Consider the following 21,007-nt stretch of genomic DNA (forward strand, 5'->3'; position numbering starts at 1 on the left):
ATCGTAAAGAATCTTCCAACCAATCACGAAGCGAGAATTCTGGTAAAACATATGTTCATGTTTTTCATGTTTTCAATAGTTCAACATCAAGAATCCATACTTTTCTTCATTTGGGTTAATTCTTAGAAGATTTTCCGATCGATTGGTGTAAGAATATTGAAAATCGATCAGGAAACCGCTGAGCTATTAGCGCTCAAAACCAGGGGTTGAATGCTCTGACTCGCAGTAGGGATTGTAGCAGATTCGAGATTGGTTTTGGGGATGGGTTCGTGATAAATGCCATGACTTGGCAACGATTTGGTTGTGAGTGATGATGCAGAATTGACGCGTTATTACGTCTGATGATGGCCGAAGGAAAACAGTAGGCAGAAACGTCACACCAAATCAATAGTTTTTGATTTTCACCGAAAAGAATCAACAAGTTCTAATAATAACATTTTATCTATTTACTTTGTCTGTCCATTTTGCCTGGCTGACTGTCTATCTGTCATGCGTCTAACAACTATTTTATTTATCCATTTTGTCTGTCCATTTTGTCTGCCCATTTTATATGTTCATTTGGTCTGTCAACTTTGTCGGTTTTTTCTGTCCATTTTGACCTTCTGTCTATCTGTCAGTCGTCTATCTGGTAACCATTTTAACTATCCATTTTGTCTGTCCATTTTGATTGTTGATTTTGTCTGTCCATTCTGTCACTATATTGTTTCTGTCTGTCTGTGCATTTTGTCTATCTTTCCATTTTGTCTGTCAATTCATTCTGTTTGTTTATGTGTCTCTCTGTATGTTTCTGTTGACACGGTGCGTCCTCTCAGCGCGAAGCTTCGTCGCGTTCGTCAAACTTGCGCGAAACTTACACACGTTGAGATAGTGGTCAGTGTCGATATTTGGTCCCCGCGAAGACCGTACATCGATGGCATCCGAAAAGTGTCGACCGGCAACCAAGACGCGATCGATCTGGGAGCTAGAGTCTCCATTTGGATGCCTCCGGATGTGTGCCCGAATATTCAGACGTGGAAGGTAGGTGGCCGCGGCGAAATTTATGAGCCTCAGACCGTTATCATTGGTCTACAGATAAAGGTTATGTCTTCCAATGGCAGGGCGGCGGAATTCCTCCCTCCCGATCTGCGCCTTTGCATCTCGGATGATGATTTTTACGTCATGTTTTGGGCACTCTCCATAGGCCTGTCGTAGAACTCGTCCTTAGTAGCATCGGATTTATCTCTTACCGGTGCGTGAACGTTGATTAAGCTGTAATTGAAGACTTTACCCTTCTGTCCACTGTTTACCACTGTCCCAACACTACGAAACCGAAATCATATTCTGCCTTTCTACCGCCGCTGTAGTACCGCCGCTGAACTTGAAAGTAGTGCCTGCAGTAGGGTCTACTGGACGGAACTCCCTCTACCCGGAATTTGGCCACCGAAATTCACTTCGAATCACTGTAGCTCTCGAGCAAGCAAGCCAGCTCATGTCGGTTCATAGCGAGTTCGGACATTCCAAGTACCAAGTTTCCAATCGCTGAGTTTCCAAATTCGCCGAAATTGCGTAACCCTTCAAGCTTTTGATCAGAGCAGACTTCTTCAACCCGGGAATCTGCTAGCTTAGTACAAGACAACGAACTACGAACCTGGAAAGTGCTGCTTCAATGGCCGTTCTTTGTTTAATTTTCCGCTCTTTCCCTTTACATCTTGTCCCACTCTAGAGATACTAAAAAAACCCTCTCACAACTACTTTTATCTAAAATCAAATTTATCAAAATCACTCTTTGGTCTTTGTTCAAATAACGGGAACAATTCCGCTTTATTCGCCGAATGCAAATCAAAACGATATTTGTCATAAAATGTTTTCAAGTAATAAAATATGGTTTCGCCAACGCAAACACCGTCGTAAATTTTACCATCTGAATTGAACTGTTGAAAACAGCAGTAAAAAAATAACAACAAAACAATATTGTGTATTTTTTTACAAATATTAAAACAATAAAAAAAACGCAAACCCCCACAAGCTGTGGTTCATCAGGAATATTCTTTTTTTTTCGTTCGACAAAGAGAAATCGAATGGCATATTGCCAATAATGCTCCACCTCCTCCCCTCTATCCAAGACTCTGCTCCGTAACCTACACTAATGATCGATTCATATTTATTTTCGGTGCCCGTACTTGAGGGTTCACACCGTTGTTGTTGTTGTTGCACCAACAACAGTTGGTTGCTTTCCCCCTCTCGGGGCTGGTGGGGTGGCAAAAGGCTTTCATCGGTTTGCTGTTTCAGCATAATGATATTAAATATTGTGACAGGCGTCGAAATATCGCATGTAGTTCAACTTGTTCGCATGTTCGAACAACAACGGGGATAAATAGGCAGCTGTTTGAAAAGCTGCACAACTGCGGTTAGGCACTTTCGAATTTAATTTTGGTTATGTAGTGAGAACTGCAGCAGTCTAATTTGATTAACTACCACAGTTTTAATTTGATTTGCTTTTTTTTACAGGACGGGCAAACTGCACTATCCGACCGACGTTTGTGGACCACTGTTCGAAGAAGAACTGTCTTTCTGGGGTTTAGATTCCAACCAAGTAGAGCCGTGCTGCTGGATGACGTACACTCAGGTGGGTATTTAGATTGCTTGATTGTGGCTGTACTTTTTATGACGAAAACTACACTTTTATTGTACTGGCCAATAAAAAATACGGTTGACCGACTTCTATATCTCGAATCTACGGATTTTATTGCGCACGTTTCTACCATGAATTTCCTGAATAATGCAGTTATCTTAACTTATTTACCATCATCAATTCCAGCACATAGCTCTAGGATAGCTGTAAAGAAATTGCGATATGAGGAAAGCATAAAAAGAAACCATTTTCCTCGAACGAATAATCCATCCGGATCATTGCCTGTTCCGTGTTAGCCGTGCACGCTAGCAACATATTCCAACAACGCCGGAAGTTTCCGAACCGCACACGCTGCTGTTGCAAATTTTCTCCGGCCATTCGTGCAATTCAAAGGATCCTTTTCTCCAAATATATATGTTACTCGTACAATTTTCCGCCCCATTCCCGATTCCGCTGTCAGAATATCTTCTCGCCATCTTTACACGTACACTAGTCCCACTTCAATGAGCACAATGAGCGAAAATGGAAAAAAGCATCAGGCACCATCGTTCTTTCACATCACACCGGATGAGTGTCATTCTGCTCCATTTACATATTTACTTGTTATACACAATTTCCCGTTCGCCAGCTAGCTGCTCGCTGCCAGCCGGACGACAAGGTAGCAGAATGAAACGACTCCTTTCTTACCCCCAACCCTCTCTCTTTTCTGTCACACGTACACACCCCCCCTGCTCGGTGCCCGTCCTGACCCAGGGTATACGACAATTGAGCAAACGCTGCGAAACACACAGCATTTCTCTCACTGGATAAAACATGCTCGATTGAATGGTGGCTGGTGTGCCCTTTTACTAAATTATGGTGCCCGTCAGAGGGTAGCGTCTTTGAAACTAGCGTGTGTAAAAGAATGGCTCCGAAGTCAAACCTGGCCCTGCCTGCCGTGAAAAGTGCAACTAAGGCAAAGGTTTTTTTATTGCCTTCTACCATGGCGTGACTATTTTTTAAAATAAAATAAATGTGTTTGCCTCTTTTTCGGGTTGAGAAATAATAAAAAACGAGCGAACAATGGCGAACAATCCTAACATAACATAAAGTAAAATAGAACCATTCAACTCAACCTTACGAGGCGAATTAAATTTGCATAAGAAATAAACAGAAATAGTTCTGTGAGTAAAAAAAGACCCATTTTAAATAAGAAAGCCGACAGTCATGACGGACATAAAGGTCTTTGTTCAAGAATCCTCACTAGCGTGCCCAGACAAAAACAAAAGGTCCGGACTCCCGACTTATCAGAAGAATGGCTGTTTGACCGGGAGATCGGGTAATCGTCGGATGGTAAATCTGTTATTACTATTCAGAAAAAAACCGGCCATTTAGGGTTGAAAACTCCGAATTTTCGGATGTAAATGGATTTTAAATCAAAGTTTAAATTAAACTAGAAATTAGACTTGCAATTTGGGCTTGAAGCTGTGTTTCTATTGAACTGGAAATTGGACTTAAAATTGTATTTCAAACTGGACTTAAATTTAAAGTAAAAGTGGAAGGAAGTTTTACTTGGAATTAGACATCAAGTCGAACTCAAAAGAGAACTTAAAATTGTTATTTATAAAATTGAAATTGAATTAGACTTGGAATTGGACTTGAGATTAGATTTGAAATTGGATTTGAAATAAGGCTCGAAATTGAACCTCAAACTCGAATTGACATTGGATTTAAATTTGACACACTCACTTTCTTTTTTTCCTTCCGTTCTCCATCTTCTTCTCTCGTTTTTCCGTCCCATTTTTTCTGTTTCAGCGTTCCATTTATCTTCGTTTCCTGTCCCATTTTTTTACTCTATTTTTTTTTACTCACTTTTTGTAATTTTCTTTTCGTTCCGTTTTCCAACTTTTCACTCCCCTATTTCACTAGACACAATCGCGGACAAGACACTTCTAACTCTTACAAAATGTTAAAATAAAACAAATTACTTTAAACTTACACGTCGACCGGTTTCAGGCATCATATGCCTATCTTCAGGACGAGAGCCGAGGTTGGACATCGGCTCTCGTCCTGAAGATAGGCATATGATGCCTGAAACCGGTCGACGTGTAAGTTTAAAGTAATTTGTTTTATTTTAACATTTTGTAAGAGTTAGAAGTGTCTTGTCCGCGATTGTGTCTAGTGATTGTGGTGCTCTTACGTTGCATAATAAATTTATTTGTTAAATTATCCCCTATTTCCATTTTTCTTTTCCAGTTTTCGTCTTTTTCTAACTCTCTTCTTTCTCTTTTTTCATCTCTGCCTGTTTCGCTTTTCTTCTTTTACATACCAGATTTTTTCTTCTTTTCTATCGCGATTATTCTGCTTTGCGCTTCCTTTTTCTACTCTTGTTCGTTTTTTATCTTTGTCTGTTTCATTTTCCCCCTTTTAAATGGCAAGTTTTTTCTTCTTTTCTTTCACGATTGTTCTGTTTTGCGCTCCCTTGTTCCCCTTTGCTTTCCGGTTTTCTTTATCTCCCGCTTGTCGTCTTTTTCTCTCCTGGTTCACCTTTTTTTCTCTTCTGGTTTTCCTGTTTTTCTTTACTTTACTTTTTCTGTCCCGATTTCTCACCTCATTCACAAATCCCATTCGCATTTTGTCCCATCTTTCTCCTTTTGTATCCCATTTGGCCTCGTTTTCCCGTTTCCTTCGTTTTTTCACTCGGTTTTCTTTTTGTTTTCTCGTGAAACTTCTTTTCCTTTTTGGCTTCTTTTGTTTTCTGTTACGTTTTCATTTTCTAGGCTCGTATTCTCTCTTTTTCTGTTCCGTTTTCCCACATTTTTTTTCATTTTCTGTCCTGTCTTCTCTTTATTTGTCTCGTTTTTCCTACTCCTCACTCGTCTTCTCGTTCTTTTCTTTTCCTGTCCCGTTTATCGTCCTTTTCAATACTGATTTTTCTCTTACTTTTTCCTTTTCTGTTTTATCATTCGTTTTCTGTCATTTTAGGCGCATTTTTCCTCTTTACAGTCTCGTGTATTGTTTCCTGTCCCATTAACTACCTTACTACGTTTTGTTTGTTTTCGCCTGCTCCACCCCCTCCTATTATGTCATGCTTTATCTTCTTTTATATCACGTTAAGTTTTTTTGGTTTATTCCGCTGACTTCCGTTTTCTTATATTTCTTTTCTCTTTTTCTCTCTTCGTTTCACAATTTTTGGAAAGAGCTTCCGTGTTTTCTTCTTTACCTTTTCTATCCTGGTTTTTTCAACTTTTCTGTTCCCGTTTTTCTTCTCTTTTGCCTAGTTTGTTCTCATTTTCTTTCTCGTTTTTCTCGTTCTTCTCGTTTTATCTATCGCTTTTATTCTCTCATTTTTCTTCTTTTCTCTTCCATTCACCCTCTTTTTCTGGCCAGTCTCCTATTATTTCTGTTTTTATGTACCGTTTTCTCGCTTTTTGCCTTCATTTATCTTATCTTTCCTTCCATATTTCGCCTTCTTCTCTCGTTTTTCTATCCTTTGTTTTTGGATTCATGGTTTCATTTGCTTTCGTTTCCTTTCTGTTTTTTTTTCTTATATTTGGTCCTGTTTTTAACTAGTTTTTCACTCTTTTTTTGTAATTTTCTTCCCGTTTTCCGTCCTTTCTCTTCTCTTTTTCCCTTTTTCGTATTCAGTTTCCGTCTTTTTCTAACTCTCCTCCCAGGTAACCAATAAGCATTAAAATAAGCAGTAAATCAGTCGTTTATTAGCATCCCTGACGTTTTATACTGCAGGTTGTTGTTTATCAGCTTTTTTACCGCATAACTGTTGTAAATTGGCATCCAGAATTCTATTTAAATTTTTCTTGTTGGTAACTAGCTGCAAATAAGCATTGTCAGCACTATAGGAGGGCTAGCAGTAAAGTAGCCGCATATTTTGCCAAAATAGCATTTATTGGCTTGCTTTTAAATTGCATTGGAAATGCTTATTGGTTACCTGGGCTCTTTCTTGTTTTTCGTTTTCATCTGTTTCGCTTTTCTACTTTTACATACCAGGTTTTTTCTTCTCTTCTATCGCGATTATTCTTCTTTTCGCTACTTTTTTCTCTTTGCTTCCGGTTTTCTTTTTATCTCCCGTTTGTTGTTTTTTCTTTCCTGTTCCACCTGTTCTTTTGTTCCACCAAAGAAGCCCATTTTTCCAGTTTCTTTACTTTTTTTTGTCCCATTTTCCCATCACATTCTCATTTCCCATTTGCCTGTTAGTTAGTTCCATTTCCTTTTTAATTTCCATTTTTATTTCTCTTATTTTTTGTTCCACTTTCGCTTCCACTTATCTCGTTTTTCGGTTTTGGTGAAGTTTTTTATGTCCTTTATTTATCTAGTTTTTCCTGGTTTTATCTCGGGTTCCTTTTTCTGTCCGTTGTTTTCTCTTTATCTCCTTTATATCCTCTGTTATACTTTTCTGTTATTCTTTTCTGTTCCGTTTGTCGTCTTTTCTGTTTTTCCTCATTTTTAAGGCTTTTTTGCTTCTATTCCTGTTTCGTGTTTTTGTTTCTTGTTCCGTTAATTTCTGTTTCTTCTTTTTTTGGTTTTTGTCCATTCCGTTCTCCCCCGTATTATATCCTGCTTTTCCTTCTTTTGTTTACGCAATGTTTTTCGTTGTATTCTGTTTGTTTTCTATTTCTTTCTTTCCTTCCTTTCTTTCCTTTTTTTCTGGTCCGTTTCACAATTTTCCTGCTTGCGTATTTTTTCCTTTTCTTTTGCTCCTTTTCATCATGATTTTTTCTTCTTTGCTGCCACGTTTGTACTCATTTCTTTACTCATTAGCCCCGTTCTATTTATCGTCTCTCTTCGTTTGTCTCACTTCTCTTCCATTCACCCTCTTTTTCTGGCCGTCTCGTCTTTTTTTACCTCGTGTTCCCTTTTCTGTTCCATTTTCTTTTTTTAGACTTGAAATTGGGGATTAAATCGAACAATTGGACTTAGATTTGGACATTGACACAAAATTAGACACGAAGTGTAACTTCAAATAAGGATTGTCATATTTTGTCTTATTTTTCAAACTTTTTACCTTTTTCTGTTTCACTTTTTCTCTTTTCCAGTTCCGTTTTTCCATTTTTTGTATCGTTTTTTTTCTTTATTTAAGTGCAGTTTTCTTGTTTTTGCCTTCTCTTTTCATTAGTTTTTTACCTTCTTCTCTCGTTTTTCTATGCAACGTTTTCTATTTCATTATACTGTTTATCTTCGTTTTCTGCCATATATTTTTCTTATTTTCAGTCCTGTTTTTCCTCTAGTTTTTCTCTCTGTTTTTATAATTTTCTTTCCGCCCATTCTCTCTTACGTTTTTCCTTTTTCCCTAATCAGTTTTTGTCTTTTTCTAACCAGATTTTTTTCGTTTTCCGTGCTCGATTGTTACGTTTTTCCCCTTCTGCCGCATTTTTCTTCCATGCTGTAACAATTATTCGATTGTTCAATCCATTTTTTCCCTATGCTTTCCGATTTTTTTCTTATATACCGTTTTTCATTTTTTTTCGTTTCTGTTTCACCTCTTTCTTTGGTACATTTTTTCTGTTTTTCTTTACTTTTACTGCCCTTTTTTCCCATCCCCTTCTCTTTTCCCATCCGCATTTTGTTCCAGGTTTCTCCATTTGTATCCCGTTTAACCTCTAATGCCCGTTTTCCTCATTTTTTCCATAAGTATTCTTTTTTTCTCTCCTCATTCTTCTTATCCCTTTTAGTTTCTCTTGTTTTTTGTTATATGTTCGCTTTCTTGTCTCGTTTTCCCTCATTTTCTATTTCGTTTTCTCACTTTTCCTGTCACTTTTTTTGGATTTTTACCCTGTCTTCCATCTATTTGTTTCTTTTTTTACCTTTTCTCTCGTTTCCCTTTATTATGTTTCCACTTTCTCTTCTTTGCCTGTCCCTTTTTTCGCCCTTTTCAGTCCTGATTTTTCTCTTGTTTGTTTTTCTGTTTCGATTTTCGTCTTTTCTCCTCCGTGTTTAGTCATTTTCAAACCCGTTTTTCTCCATTTTCAGACTCGTTTTCACTAGAAATGGAGAAAAACGGGTTTGAAAATGAGGAAACACGGAGAAGAAAAGACGAAAATCGAAACAGAAAAATAAACAAGAGAAAAATCAGGACTGAAAAGGGCGAAAAAAGGGACAGGCAAAGAAGAGAAAGTGGAAACATAATAAAGGGAAACGACAGAAAAAGAAAACAGACCATTAACTCCATCTCTGTCTTTTTTTGTTACTTTCGTCTGTTCCGTTCCCCCTCTTATTATATCTATTTTAGCTTCTTTTGTGGCACATTCTGTTTCCCAGTTAATCCAGTTTATTTTTCCGTTCACGTTTCTCAATTTTTCTGCTCCCGTATTTTCTCCTTTTCTTTTCATACTTTTATATTCCTGTTTTTTCTCGTTTTTTGTTCCACTTTTCTACCGTGTTGTGTTTTTATTTGTATTTTTTCTAGTTTTCCTCGTTTTGTTTATCATTTTTCGTTCTTTTCTCTTTCATTCACCCTCTTATTTTAGCCAGTTTCCTCTTTTTTGCATCATTTTACCTTTTTTCTCCCGTTTTCTATTTTGGAAAGTGTCTGATGCGAATTGGAAAATTTCGATATGGACCAATAATATATCAGGGGTGGTCACGTGGGGGACTCACGTTCTTTCGGTTTGTACCTGAGTGTTTAACCAACTAAATTATTGCCGCCTGCTAATTTGGTAGTCTAATACCTAATTTAGTTTTATCCTATTTTCATATTTTCCACTTTTTTCTTCTTTCACGTCCCATGTCCCTTCATTCTGTCACGAATTTTCTTTTTGCATGCCAGTGTATCTTCTTTTTCTCTCTATATCGCGTTGTTCTACTTCATTCATTCAGTTTTTGTCACATTTTCCCTATGCTCTTTTCTGTTTTTCTTTACGAGCAGCAAATCTGTTACGGACTTCTGGGTAATAGAAAATATTTTTTTTATATTAAATTTTAAGGAGAAGATGAAGTACGTGCCTGAGCGTGGCCCAGTCTGGGCACGCTAGTGAGAATCATTAATCAAAATTGTTAGCTTTTTGTTTCGGAAACTGTTTAATAAAAGCCAAAAAATAGAATTAAATCTGAAAATCGCGTCGTTGCTTAATAGTGGCTTTAAAACGTTAGATTACCTAGATCATATCGCAAAATCTATCAACCGGTAATCGACACAATCGCTTGCTCGATCAGTAGTGAAACGATAAATTCAAACTAAACAACAGCCAGTGTCACTTAACGATCGATATCGCTTATCAACCATCAACCATAGCAAACAATCTACATTAATCATACAGTTTCGATCAGCAGCAGCAAATATGTTGCCTGCCCGTTCGGCGTCGCGTGGCAGCTGGTGAATGATTAATTTGCCTAGCTTTACAGTATCAGTTTACAATGAAATTGGCAAGTACAATTTATTGCCCCAAATGGCAGCTTCACGCTCTGATAACATTGTGCCATAATTTCCCGGCTCCAATCAACTAATATATACGGCATTGTTTGCTATTTAACTTTTTTCCGCTCTCATTTTGCACCCATCTCAAGAGGGTTGCTGTCAAACACGAAATAAAGGAATTAAGGACGCTAGTAGCTGTGGCACTGTCATACCCGTTTCAATGGCACCGTCACTGCTGGGACTTGTGCACAGACTCTGCTGGCACGACGATTTCACAATCAAATGACTGTTTTCTTTGTTCCGACACAGACACCCTAAACAAATACATTAAAATCTAATTAAGTTGTTCCAAACTCGAACTGATGTGTTTGCCGCAGCCAAATAAGATGAAAACCTAGTTTTCCTTTCCCAATTCTAAGGTTTTAATGTTACGATTTGTTTCGCTCTTTTTCTTTTCCTTCTTCGGCAGCACCGGAATACGCAAGAAACATTGGCTGTTTTAGATAGGCTAGATTTAGATACGGACAAACCCTCCGACGAGGAGGTGGCGAAAAAGTTCGGTTTCGAAGACGCTTACAATAAGGGTAAGGTGAGCTGGTGGCAGCACCTGAAACCGCAGATCTGGTCGCTGTTTGACGAGCCGTACAGTTCCAATGCCGCCAAGGTGAGTACTCTTGAAACTGCAATAATGATGCTTTATCTCCCATTCTCATAGCATTAAACAGTTACGAAATACAGTGAGAATTCGATTGGTTTAAATTACTAACCATTAGATTTACATCAACATAAACCCAAAATCGGCTATATATTTTACAGTAAACTCCTTCCCAACGACTTTCTCTCACCCCAAAACATCAATCTCAATAGTTAATCCCAAACTAATTTACATATCAGAAGGCTTTCTCATTCACCAGTTTCCCACTTCCTAGACCAAAATGGTCTAGTAGCCTAGCACCGGCGGCAAAGTGGTCATGCAAATTTATTGCTGCTGAAATAGGCACCTACATTCAAGTTTGGCAAAATCCCGAAACGATAAGCCTTTATCTTCAGCGGCAACGAAGCGATAAATCACCGCTAAAATAACAACTTTCGCAACAACCTATCACACCCGATCGATTTGGTCCTTTATTCATATCCTTCCCGTTCGCCAGCCTACCGCAACTTTTGAAGAGGGGGGTGGGGAGAACTTTGATAAAACACAACAAACTATTCTGCGGTCTGTATAACACTATATAAGAACACAGTTTGTTTTGTCACATCACAGCGACGAGGGTGGTCGACTGTTGAATAAGACCATGATTTCCGAGAACTACCCAAACTACACGTGAGCCCATCATCAGTTTGATTGACACATTCGAAAATTGAACGGATGGAACTTCTCAAGCTCTCTCAACAGCACGTCCGGGAATATGGAAAACCATCAGCATCATCATGATGATGCTCATCGGTCAGCCGGCCGTGCTCAAAATTGACAACGCGAAAAGGTCATAAGGTGTTGGCGCCGTTACGAAGGGCGGCGCCGCTTTCGCCAACATTGATCCCTATAGGGGAAAAAAGTTTCAAAATCGATGATGCGATGATAATGCTCTGGGATGATAGTTCAATCAACGTTTTCTGTCAGCCAGGACTATTGTACAATTAATCTCAAAATTGAGCGTACACTAGAGATAAAAATAGGGTATCTATTATTCGGAGATGAAAGGTCGGTGTCGAGCGCATGAACAACTTACGTGAAAGTTTTTAGGAAAAGTTTTAGACCCGCTAGCGTGATTGTTTTTATCAAAGTGTTTCGTCGAATGTCTTTAGGCACAACAAACTTTTCCGCAAAGACATATCAATGCAGTGAGTGAGCCCCAGTTAATCATTGTGTCAAAATAATGTCATCTCGTACAATTTATATTCCATATGAAATCATACAGAATATCGGAATACAACTTATTGAGTTAGGCAAGTTATCATTTCACTTGGCATCAAAAATTATTATCCACACGATGTCAAGCATAAGAAGAGATCTAATGCTCCTGGATCACATCCCCCCCTCCTAAAGTGGGGAGAGGTTTCAATTCTCCATAGAAAAAATTCTTGTCTTCAAAAACACCCACCTGTAAAATTTTGTTCCATTTGCTTGATTAGTTCTCGCGTTATGCAGAAATTTGTGTTTCATTCGTATGGAAGCCGCCCCTCTTAGTGGGGGGAGGGGTCTCTAACCATCATAAGAACCTTTTCTGGCCCCAAAAACCCCTATATGCAAATTTTCACGCCGATTGGTTCAGTAGTTTTCGATTCTATAAGGAACATTCGGGCAGACCGACAGAAATCACTTTTTAATGGGAATAGATTTGTATGGGAGCCCCCCCTCTTAATGGGGGAGGGATCTCTAACCATCATAAGAACTTTTCCTGGCAAATTTTCACGCCGATCGGTTCAATAGTTTTCTATTCTTTAAGGAACACAGGGACAGACAGACAGAAATCCATTTTTATAGGTATAGATTTCATGTTCGAATATGTTAAAGTTTAGTACGCAGTACATTTCTTGTTAATTTATTTCACTTGGAATTCACGGTGTTGACTCAACAATGTCTTAGCTGCAGTTTCTAATTATTCGTTACCTTCAGTGTGTGCTGTTTGCGCTCGATTTTTTTGGTATATTTTTATGACCCATGATGTACTGTACACCATCCCTTTGTGGAAGAATAATGTAATGAAGTGGCATTATTCTGAAGCTAAAACAGGACGTAATCACATCCCTGTCACGAACGTCTGTCTCATACATTTTTAATGAAGCCGCTCGAGCCAGGCCTGGTGACTTGATTTTTCGTCATCATTAGACAGCAGCTGTAAACATTACGTAATCATACGGTTGTATTCTTGAGAAATTTTGTTGTGTCTGGTATATAGACAAGGGAAGACGTTCGTTTTTTTTCTAGTATCAGCAACGAAAGATAGGACAAATCCTGACTTGTTAAACTCTTATTCTAAAAGATAAATGGGAGCGTGTAGGACGCTAGTTTTGCATTGCATATTTGTGTTGATAAGAAGAAATGCTATAGTCACTATAGTATATAGTCCCTAATATGCTACAAGAAGTGTTTTACTATTCCTGGTTTTTGCTAGCCAAGAATTTGAAACTGTTTCACAATGGTCAAGATTCTTAATTTAATTTAGTTCGAATCATTCATGAAGCACATTATTGTTTTAAGTTTTCGTTAATGGTGCTGAGCTGTTCAGATTCTGAGTGTTCAATTGCGAGAGATCAGCATCGCTTTCTTTAGTGTCTCGTTCGTTGCAAAAACTTTGACAACAACATTTATTCCGGAGCCGTGACAATTACGCAATTTCAAATTCGAGCCAGCTACTTTGAATAGTAGTTTGTATTATAATTTACAACAATATTTAACATAGGTAAAGAGTTGAATACAGGAGTCCCTGGTCGTGGTGGTCGGACGCCCAAATACGTTACTTGCATGATTTTTGTTGTGAAAACGTAAATTCGCGGAGCAGTGAAGCTTTCATTGTAACGGTTTGTAAACAAGTTATAATGCGTGATTTTGATAGCCTCCTACATATCATTATCTTGGATTTGTGAGAAAATATTAAATCAAATCTAAACAGTCGTAATAATTCGTCAACTCCATCTAACAAGACGGATGTAATATTTTCCATCCAATTATTGTTACCCAAGCAACACAGCTTGTTTTAAAATAGTATAACATTACATATATCAGAACATCTCTAAGTCTAATGAAACAAAAATTGAAACAACTATGTATCAGGTTGTTTCGTACCATTTTAAAACGTTATTATAGCATCAGCTACAACTTGTTCTTCCAGTAGTTTTAATTTGGTAATAGAGACATAATAAAAACTTCGTGTTGACATGTTGACAAAAACAAACATTAATCATTTGATATGAGCTGTCAAATAAATTCATGTTATCACAAAACATCTCAAAACCTTAATAATAACGACATATACGTTTATAGTACTCCTAAACGACTACTTTCTATGAAGATTATTATCTAACTTGTTTAGTGTGTTACTTGGGTACTTTACTTCGCATTGAATTAGCAATGTAGGACTCAACACTTGCTTAGCTACAGTTTCTGCCACTCGTTTCCTTCAGATTTCTTGCTGTTAGCGTTCGAATTTTTTGGTATATTTTTATGACCCATTATTTTCGATACACCATCCCCTTTTGGCTGAATGATGTAATGAACCGAAATTATTCTGATGCTAGAACCTGACGTAATCATATCCAAAATTTATTCCACTCTATCGCAAGAATCGTAAAACCAAATTCTAGTTCTAGTTCTCAGATGAACAACTTTGGTTCTGTTCTCACAAACGCTGAAAGCCATTTTTTGGAATTCAAAGTAGTTTGATTTGGATTTTTAACAAAAGCAAAGCCGTGGGCTTAAACCGTCATTAGACATTACCCTTCTTTATCGACAGACTTCGCAGTCGGCTGTTAGAGTACAGGAAAATTACGGGGTCAGTGTAACGATCCTACTGAATCTATATAGCAAGCACCGCCTAGCCGAGATTCGGCTTGGCGGGGGATTTTTAACAAAGTTTTATTGATTTCACAGCATTCTTCATTTTACTTGAAGTGTTAAGAAGTGACACTTTTCTGGAATGTTCGAAAAAGCTAATAAAAGAATAAAAACTGTCTTGATATAAAAAAACAAAAGAAAAAAGGTGACAGAATAAATGGTAAAGCGGGACATAAAAAGAGAAAAAAAATGGAAAAGGAGCAAACTGGACAGAAAAAGAGATAAAACTGGACAAAGAAGGAGAAAAAACGAGAAAAAAATGCTAGAAGAAGAATAGAGAAACAAAAACAGAAAAGAGGAAAAATGAAACAGGAAATAATATAAAATGGATTAGCGAAAAATAAACAAACAAAAACAGGGCTAAACAAGAAGTCAAAAGGCGAAAAGAGATGAACAGCGGGACTGAAAAAAGAGAAAACTTGTAATAGGACAGAAAATCAGACCGGAAAAGAGAATAAACGGGCATGGAAACGGAAAAAACATTCGATTAACGGAACTCAGGAAAAAAGCGAAAAGCAGGACAGGACAGGAAGCTAAAAGAAACAGAGCAATAGTAAACAGTAGCGTAAAAAAGGAAAAACGACAGAGATAAAGAAGGAAAACGAATCAACAAAGGGAATATGAAACAGAAAACAAGAGAAACTAGAAGGGAAAATAAGAATGATGATAGATAAAAAGCGATGAAAAAAACGAGGTAAAGTGGAAGAAGTGGTCAAACGGGATAAAAAATGAGAAGTATGGGACATATACGGGAAAATGAGATAGAAAAACAAGAATAGAATACCAGTAAAAACAGGCTACAGAAAAAGATTTAACGGAAGAAAAAAAGACGATAAACAGGAAATAAAAAAGGAAAACCGAAGAGGAAAGAGGAAAAAAGGAGACAAAAATAAGCAGAGCAAAAAGACAGAGAATACGGTGCATCAAAAAGAGGAAAACAGCACAAACGGAGACGAAACACAATAAGGAAAGGAAATAAAACCACACAAAGTTATTTTTGATATACTTAACAGTTTGCTTATTCAACTTATTTATAGCAATCAGAAATATGACCATTTCACTCAAGAAAACCAATAAATTTATCTGAATTTTTACAAGAAGTCTCAGTTTTTAATATTCAGCAACGAGAAAACGTTATATATTTATTAATTGGTTGTAAGTTATACTAATTTACAAAAATTTTTATTAGGCCATTACAAATATTTTATAAAGTTTTTGTTCTTCCGGTGTTCGGCCACTGAAGGGGGGGGGGCGAAAAAAAAACAAAGGGAATTTTTTAATCGAGTAAAAAAAATCATGGATTTTAAGAATTTTTATTTACGGTTTAAACGTGAAAACCGAATCTATTCTTGCTTATAATATATACGTTATTATTTTCTATGCAAAAATATACGGAAAAAGACAAAAACGAAGGAAAATTTTTTTGGGCGATTTTCGGAAATTCCATTGTTCGAATTACCATTTCTATTTCATGCTAGAAGCGTTAACTCAACTCGTACACAATTGATTTTATAAAAAAATTTTAACTCATATTCTACAAATTATTTTTTTGCCCCCCGATTTTTCAAGCCAATTTCCAAGGGCACCCCCCCCCGGGTGACAAAAACTTTAAATATGATTTGCAATGGCCTTATAAAAATTTCATCAGATTACAGTTTTCACTGTATGAGTTTCCGAAACTTAATACTTTCAAATCTTCAATGAGATAACAATAAGATCTGATACGTTTGTTTTTTTTTCTGTTGCGTTGGCTAAAATTTAACAGATTTCAAATTCGTCTAGATATCGCCGTACGAAAAAAAATCGTCAATTTGTTGGAACGAGGAGACTTTATCATTGTTTCTGACGTTCTTCCCAAGCACAGCATCGAATTAGTATAGGTTTGAACGCCGTAATTTTTTTTTTGACATGCTGGGACAGGGGGCTTCATTACTTTTTTGTAAAAGGAAACCACACTAAACGGATGGTGTGTTTAACTATCGACCAAGGTATTCATGTAGAAAATGTATGGGAAAATTTGACCGTAAAACTTTTTGTTAATTTTCACTCTTTAATAATTCAAAAAGAAAATTGTAATAAAAACCGCATTATTGCTACATCTGTTTTGAATCGATCGCTATTCAAACAATCAAAATTCATTCGCAATTGACAGAACTTTTAGCGTTCAAAATCTTTCGTGACGCTCGCATTTTTAGATTTTTGGAAGTACCCCCTGTACCAGCAACCGTCCTGAGAGACGTAGTCCTACGCCAAAAATGAAATCTCAAGTCAACCTTAATTCATGAGACATCCGAAACGAAAGACTAGACTTCAGCGGCCCACTCTGGGTCAGACGCTATCGTGAGCCGCTCCTAACCTCTTTCTTAACTTTCTTTCTCAAGTAGTAGTGAAGAAAGCATTCATCAAATTGTTCTTGGTTAAGCGAAATCTCCATAGAAGATACCAACATTGAAAGTTTAGTACTACTGGGATATGGAAAATGAATGAGTTTGGCAGCCACACCAGACCCTAACATGGATTGAAGATGCTCACTAGGTTGTAGAAACGATGTACCGTCTTGCAGTGTAATCACCGTCAATTTTTATTTTATAAATATTTCTAAAATACATTTTATGACCCTAAAAATTGTTTTGAACCTATTATTACTCGACGGTCCATATATTACCACAGGTAAAATCGTAAAGCACGATACCAAAGACATTAGCTAAATGATAGCACCTCAAACCATCAACAGCCTCGTTAATAGCAATCATAATAAACGACACTATTGAGCAAAACCGCCACCATAATTGATCTCATCCTTCTAACCAACCTCCAACTTCTGCTTTTCCTCTCTCTCTCTCCCAACAGATAATCGGCATCATATCAGTTTTCTTCATCTGCGTATCGATCATATCATTCTGCCTGAAGACGCATCCCGACATGCGTGTGCCGTACATCCGAAATATCACGGTGAAAACGGCAAGCCAAAACACCTCCTGGGTGCTGGACAAAACCCAGACGAACGCCCACGTCGCATTTTTCTACATCGAGTGTGTCTGCAACGCGTGGTTCACCTTCGAAATAATGGTAAATGATTTTTTTTTTCTTGCAAATTTTATCGATTTCTGTAGCGATTTTTTTGTTAAATATGAAGTGTGTTGGCTCTCAATAACAGTGAATTTATTGAATAGTAAAAGAGTCGAATAGATTAAAAATATAATTTTGTATTTTTTTTTTGTGCCCCTTTTTGGGAATGATTTTGCAAAAAACTACGAATGAAAAAAATTTAAGCCTCTCGCTGGTGACCTTTTTTCCGATGACTCTTATCTTTGCTAAACATTATATATAGGTACATAATAGGAAGGTACCTATGAAGGTTAATTCTATTCGCACGAAAAGGAAAAAAATGAAAAGGTCGTCTGTCACTCCACCATACATAGTCGCAATGCTTTTAAAAGGATACTTTTTCTGACTTTTCTGAAATTGACGACGATTTTAACCGATCGCCTTCCCTTGTCGATCCACAGGTACGCTTCATCTCATCCCCGAGCAAATGTAGGTTTTTAATGTCATCTGTAAATATCATCGACTACATCGCCACGCTGAGTTTCTTCATCGATTTGATACTGCAGCGGTTCGCGTCCCACCTGGAGAATGCCGACATCCTCGAGTTCTTCTCCATCATCCGTATCATGAGATTGTTCAAGCTGACGCGGCACTCGTCCGGGCTGAAAATCCTGATCCAAACTTTTCGCGCCTCGGCCAAGGAACTGACGCTGCTGGTGTTTTTCTTAGTTTTAGGTATCGTGATCTTCGCCAGTCTGGTGTACTACGCCGAACGGATACAAATCAATCCGCACAACGACTTCAACAGCATACCGCTGGGGCTGTGGTGGGCGCTGGTGACGATGACCACCGTCGGGTACGGTGACATGACGCCGAAAACCTACATCGGAATGTTCGTCGGTGCGCTGTGCGCCCTGGCCGGTGTGTTGACGATCGCCCTCCCGGTGCCCGTCATCGTGAGCAACTTCACGATGTACTACTCGCACACGCAGGCCCGCGCCAAACTACCCAAGCGAAGACGCCGGGTCTGTCCGGTTGAACTTTCCAGGCCACCTCGATTGCCAGGTGAGTACACATTTTAAAAAGTCACCGGAATTTAACAAAACACTCGTAAACATTTCATTTCATCTGTCTATCCACCGCAGGTCAAGGTGGGCCCGGTGCGTGCGTAAACACCGGATCCGGCAAGCTTCCCTCTTCCAACGCGCCCAGCACGGGAAGCATGGATCAAACAATTAGACGCATGAACGCCAACCGTACAATTTCAAAGGACGTCATCCTGCCAAAGATGGGTAAGCTGACCTTGGCAAATCTCTTCTCTATATTACATACCTACATGTGTGTTTGTGTTTGTCCGTGTGAAGAGTGCCAACGATTAGACAATAATTTTTTACCTCTCTACTCCTGTTGGTCATCTTCATCTGCAGTAGATGCTTACACTTGTCTTACAATCGCCTATTTGTCCTTTCGCTGTATGATTTGTTTTTATTCTTCGTCTGTTTCTCGATATTGCCTTGACACACTACCTCTTGGAACTCACACACAAACCAAACACCCTTCCTGCCCACACCCGCAGCATGATGGGACGACAAGCTTTAGGTATTCCGTTGCAAAAGTGTTCCGATGTTCGGTATGGTTGCTGCCCCGTCGGCCGTCGCGTTGGGCTGTGCCTCTTCGTTTCACTGCGACTGCTTTCGTTTATGATCAGTTTGGCCATTTTGTCCCGCAGAGGCGTAAAATTGCGTGACATCGAATGAACCGTACGAAAAGGCGAAAGAAACACTAAATCCACCCCGGAGCCATTGTAAGTGTACAAACCTATCACGCTAAACAGCACGCCCGACAAAAACAGGCAGAAATGTGTTTTCTCGAAAATTGATCAGAATCCTCCCAAGTCACGTTTCCGTTACACTTGCACCATCGAATGCGTGAGGAATTGTATCGTCATCACGTCGTCCTCGGATGGGATCGTGTTTCATGTTCATGGAACGAGACAAGAATTTTAGCCGGATGCCATTCACAGAAAAAGAGAAAAGCAAACACAACGTTTTCCACTTTTGAAAATGAAAATAGAAAAGTTCGGCTTTACCCACAGATGGAAGCCAATCTCACGGTTTGCCTAGAGACAATTAAACATGCTACGTTTTTCTGGCAAAATCACAATGATGCCCCAATCCGAACAGATGGATCCTTTTTCAGCGCCTGGAAAAAATGGAACCCCCACTCGGGGTGGGCTCGGCTCGACACGGCACAGTCAGCGGGGCACAGTTATCAGGCAGCGCGCAGCGGCACCCCTCCACTATCCAGAAAGCTGCAGGTAAGTGAACAAACTTTACGCCCCACAAAACGGATGTATTTTATTTTTTATAGCTCTTTATCCTCCTTGTCCTTTGCGCACCGGCAAAGAAGACGACAACCACGACGTCTTTGTTGCTGTTGCTTGTTTGCCGTCTCAAACCAATAATAGCTCTTTAATTTTCGACTGTGGAAAATATTGTTTGTCTTATCTAGGAAATTCTATCGATTTTTATGTGTGGTAAATTGAGTTTTTGGTTTTCCTACACTACAGCGCTTTGAAATTTTCTCTCTTTCCCTATTGAATCTTCAATTTGGTAGTCTGCTTTTTTTATAATTCGTAGTTAAATTAATTGAATAGATTTAATCTTCAGTTACAGAGAAATTTTCGATTCAAATTTTCATATTCTCAATTCACAATAACTATGGCTCCAGATCGGCAATTATGAGCAGATATACTTCAAACTGAATATGAAAGAAAAATAATTATTGAAATGGCCTTAAAACTCTAAAAACTAGTGTCAGCGGATAGATTTTATAGGCCTTAGAGCAAAACATATAATAACGTGATAACATGATTTGGTTTCCATTGATTTACTTTTCGAGTTCTAGTGGGATTTGACGTGTCTCATGACGTGTTTCTCCCGGAGTCACTAAGTGTGAAAAGGGCTTATGTGCAAATGAGAGATTCTCTTCGCATCTCCTCTCTTCGGCTTATCAGGGCGATGTAAATGCACTTGAACGGATTCATTTTGCATGAAATAGTTGTTGGCATTATTTGCTATCTATTGGCTAAGAAAAATTGCATTGGAATGCATTTATGTCGCCGTAATAAACGTAAGGGAGGAGACGCGAAGAGAATCTCGCATTTGCACATCAACCCTTTTCACATGTTGTGCGAGACTTGAGCCGGAGCGTTTCTGGGTGGTTCCAAAACACCTCAAACCCTCTCAAATGCTCACCAATGTGTATATAAGTAGCAGAAAAATTAAAACCGACTGCGCTTTACCGTAGTTTGGCAAGTGTTGCTGAAAAATTTTATTTTATTTATGTGAGCAATCTGGCCTATCAAACATTAAAAGGGCATTACTCGGAAATTTTTCCAACGATTTTTTTTTTAATTGGCTCAGAGCTGTAGGTGGGCAAT

General features: G+C 38.4%; 1 protein-coding gene across 1 annotated transcript in view; it reads left to right on the forward strand.

Annotated features, from left to right (window-relative positions):
* LOC128740868 (potassium voltage-gated channel protein Shaw-like) overlaps positions 1-19,146 on the forward strand; it is a 34,084-nt gene extending 14,938 nt beyond the window's left edge. Inside the window, exons 2-7 of the mRNA XM_053836440.1 lie at positions 2,488-2,605; positions 10,432-10,626; positions 17,368-17,586; positions 18,027-18,630; positions 18,711-18,857; positions 19,142-19,146. Coding sequence (XP_053692415.1) covers positions 2,488-2,605; positions 10,432-10,626; positions 17,368-17,586; positions 18,027-18,630; positions 18,711-18,857; positions 19,142-19,146 — 1,288 coding nt within the window. The remainder of the gene's footprint in view (positions 1-2,487; positions 2,606-10,431; positions 10,627-17,367; positions 17,587-18,026; positions 18,631-18,710; positions 18,858-19,141) is intronic.
* Positions 19,147-21,007: the final 1,861 nt, after the last annotated feature.

This window comes from Sabethes cyaneus, chromosome 3 (genome assembly GCF_943734655.1).
Source record: "Sabethes cyaneus chromosome 3, idSabCyanKW18_F2, whole genome shotgun sequence".
Taxonomy (NCBI): domain Eukaryota; kingdom Metazoa; phylum Arthropoda; class Insecta; order Diptera; family Culicidae; genus Sabethes; species Sabethes cyaneus.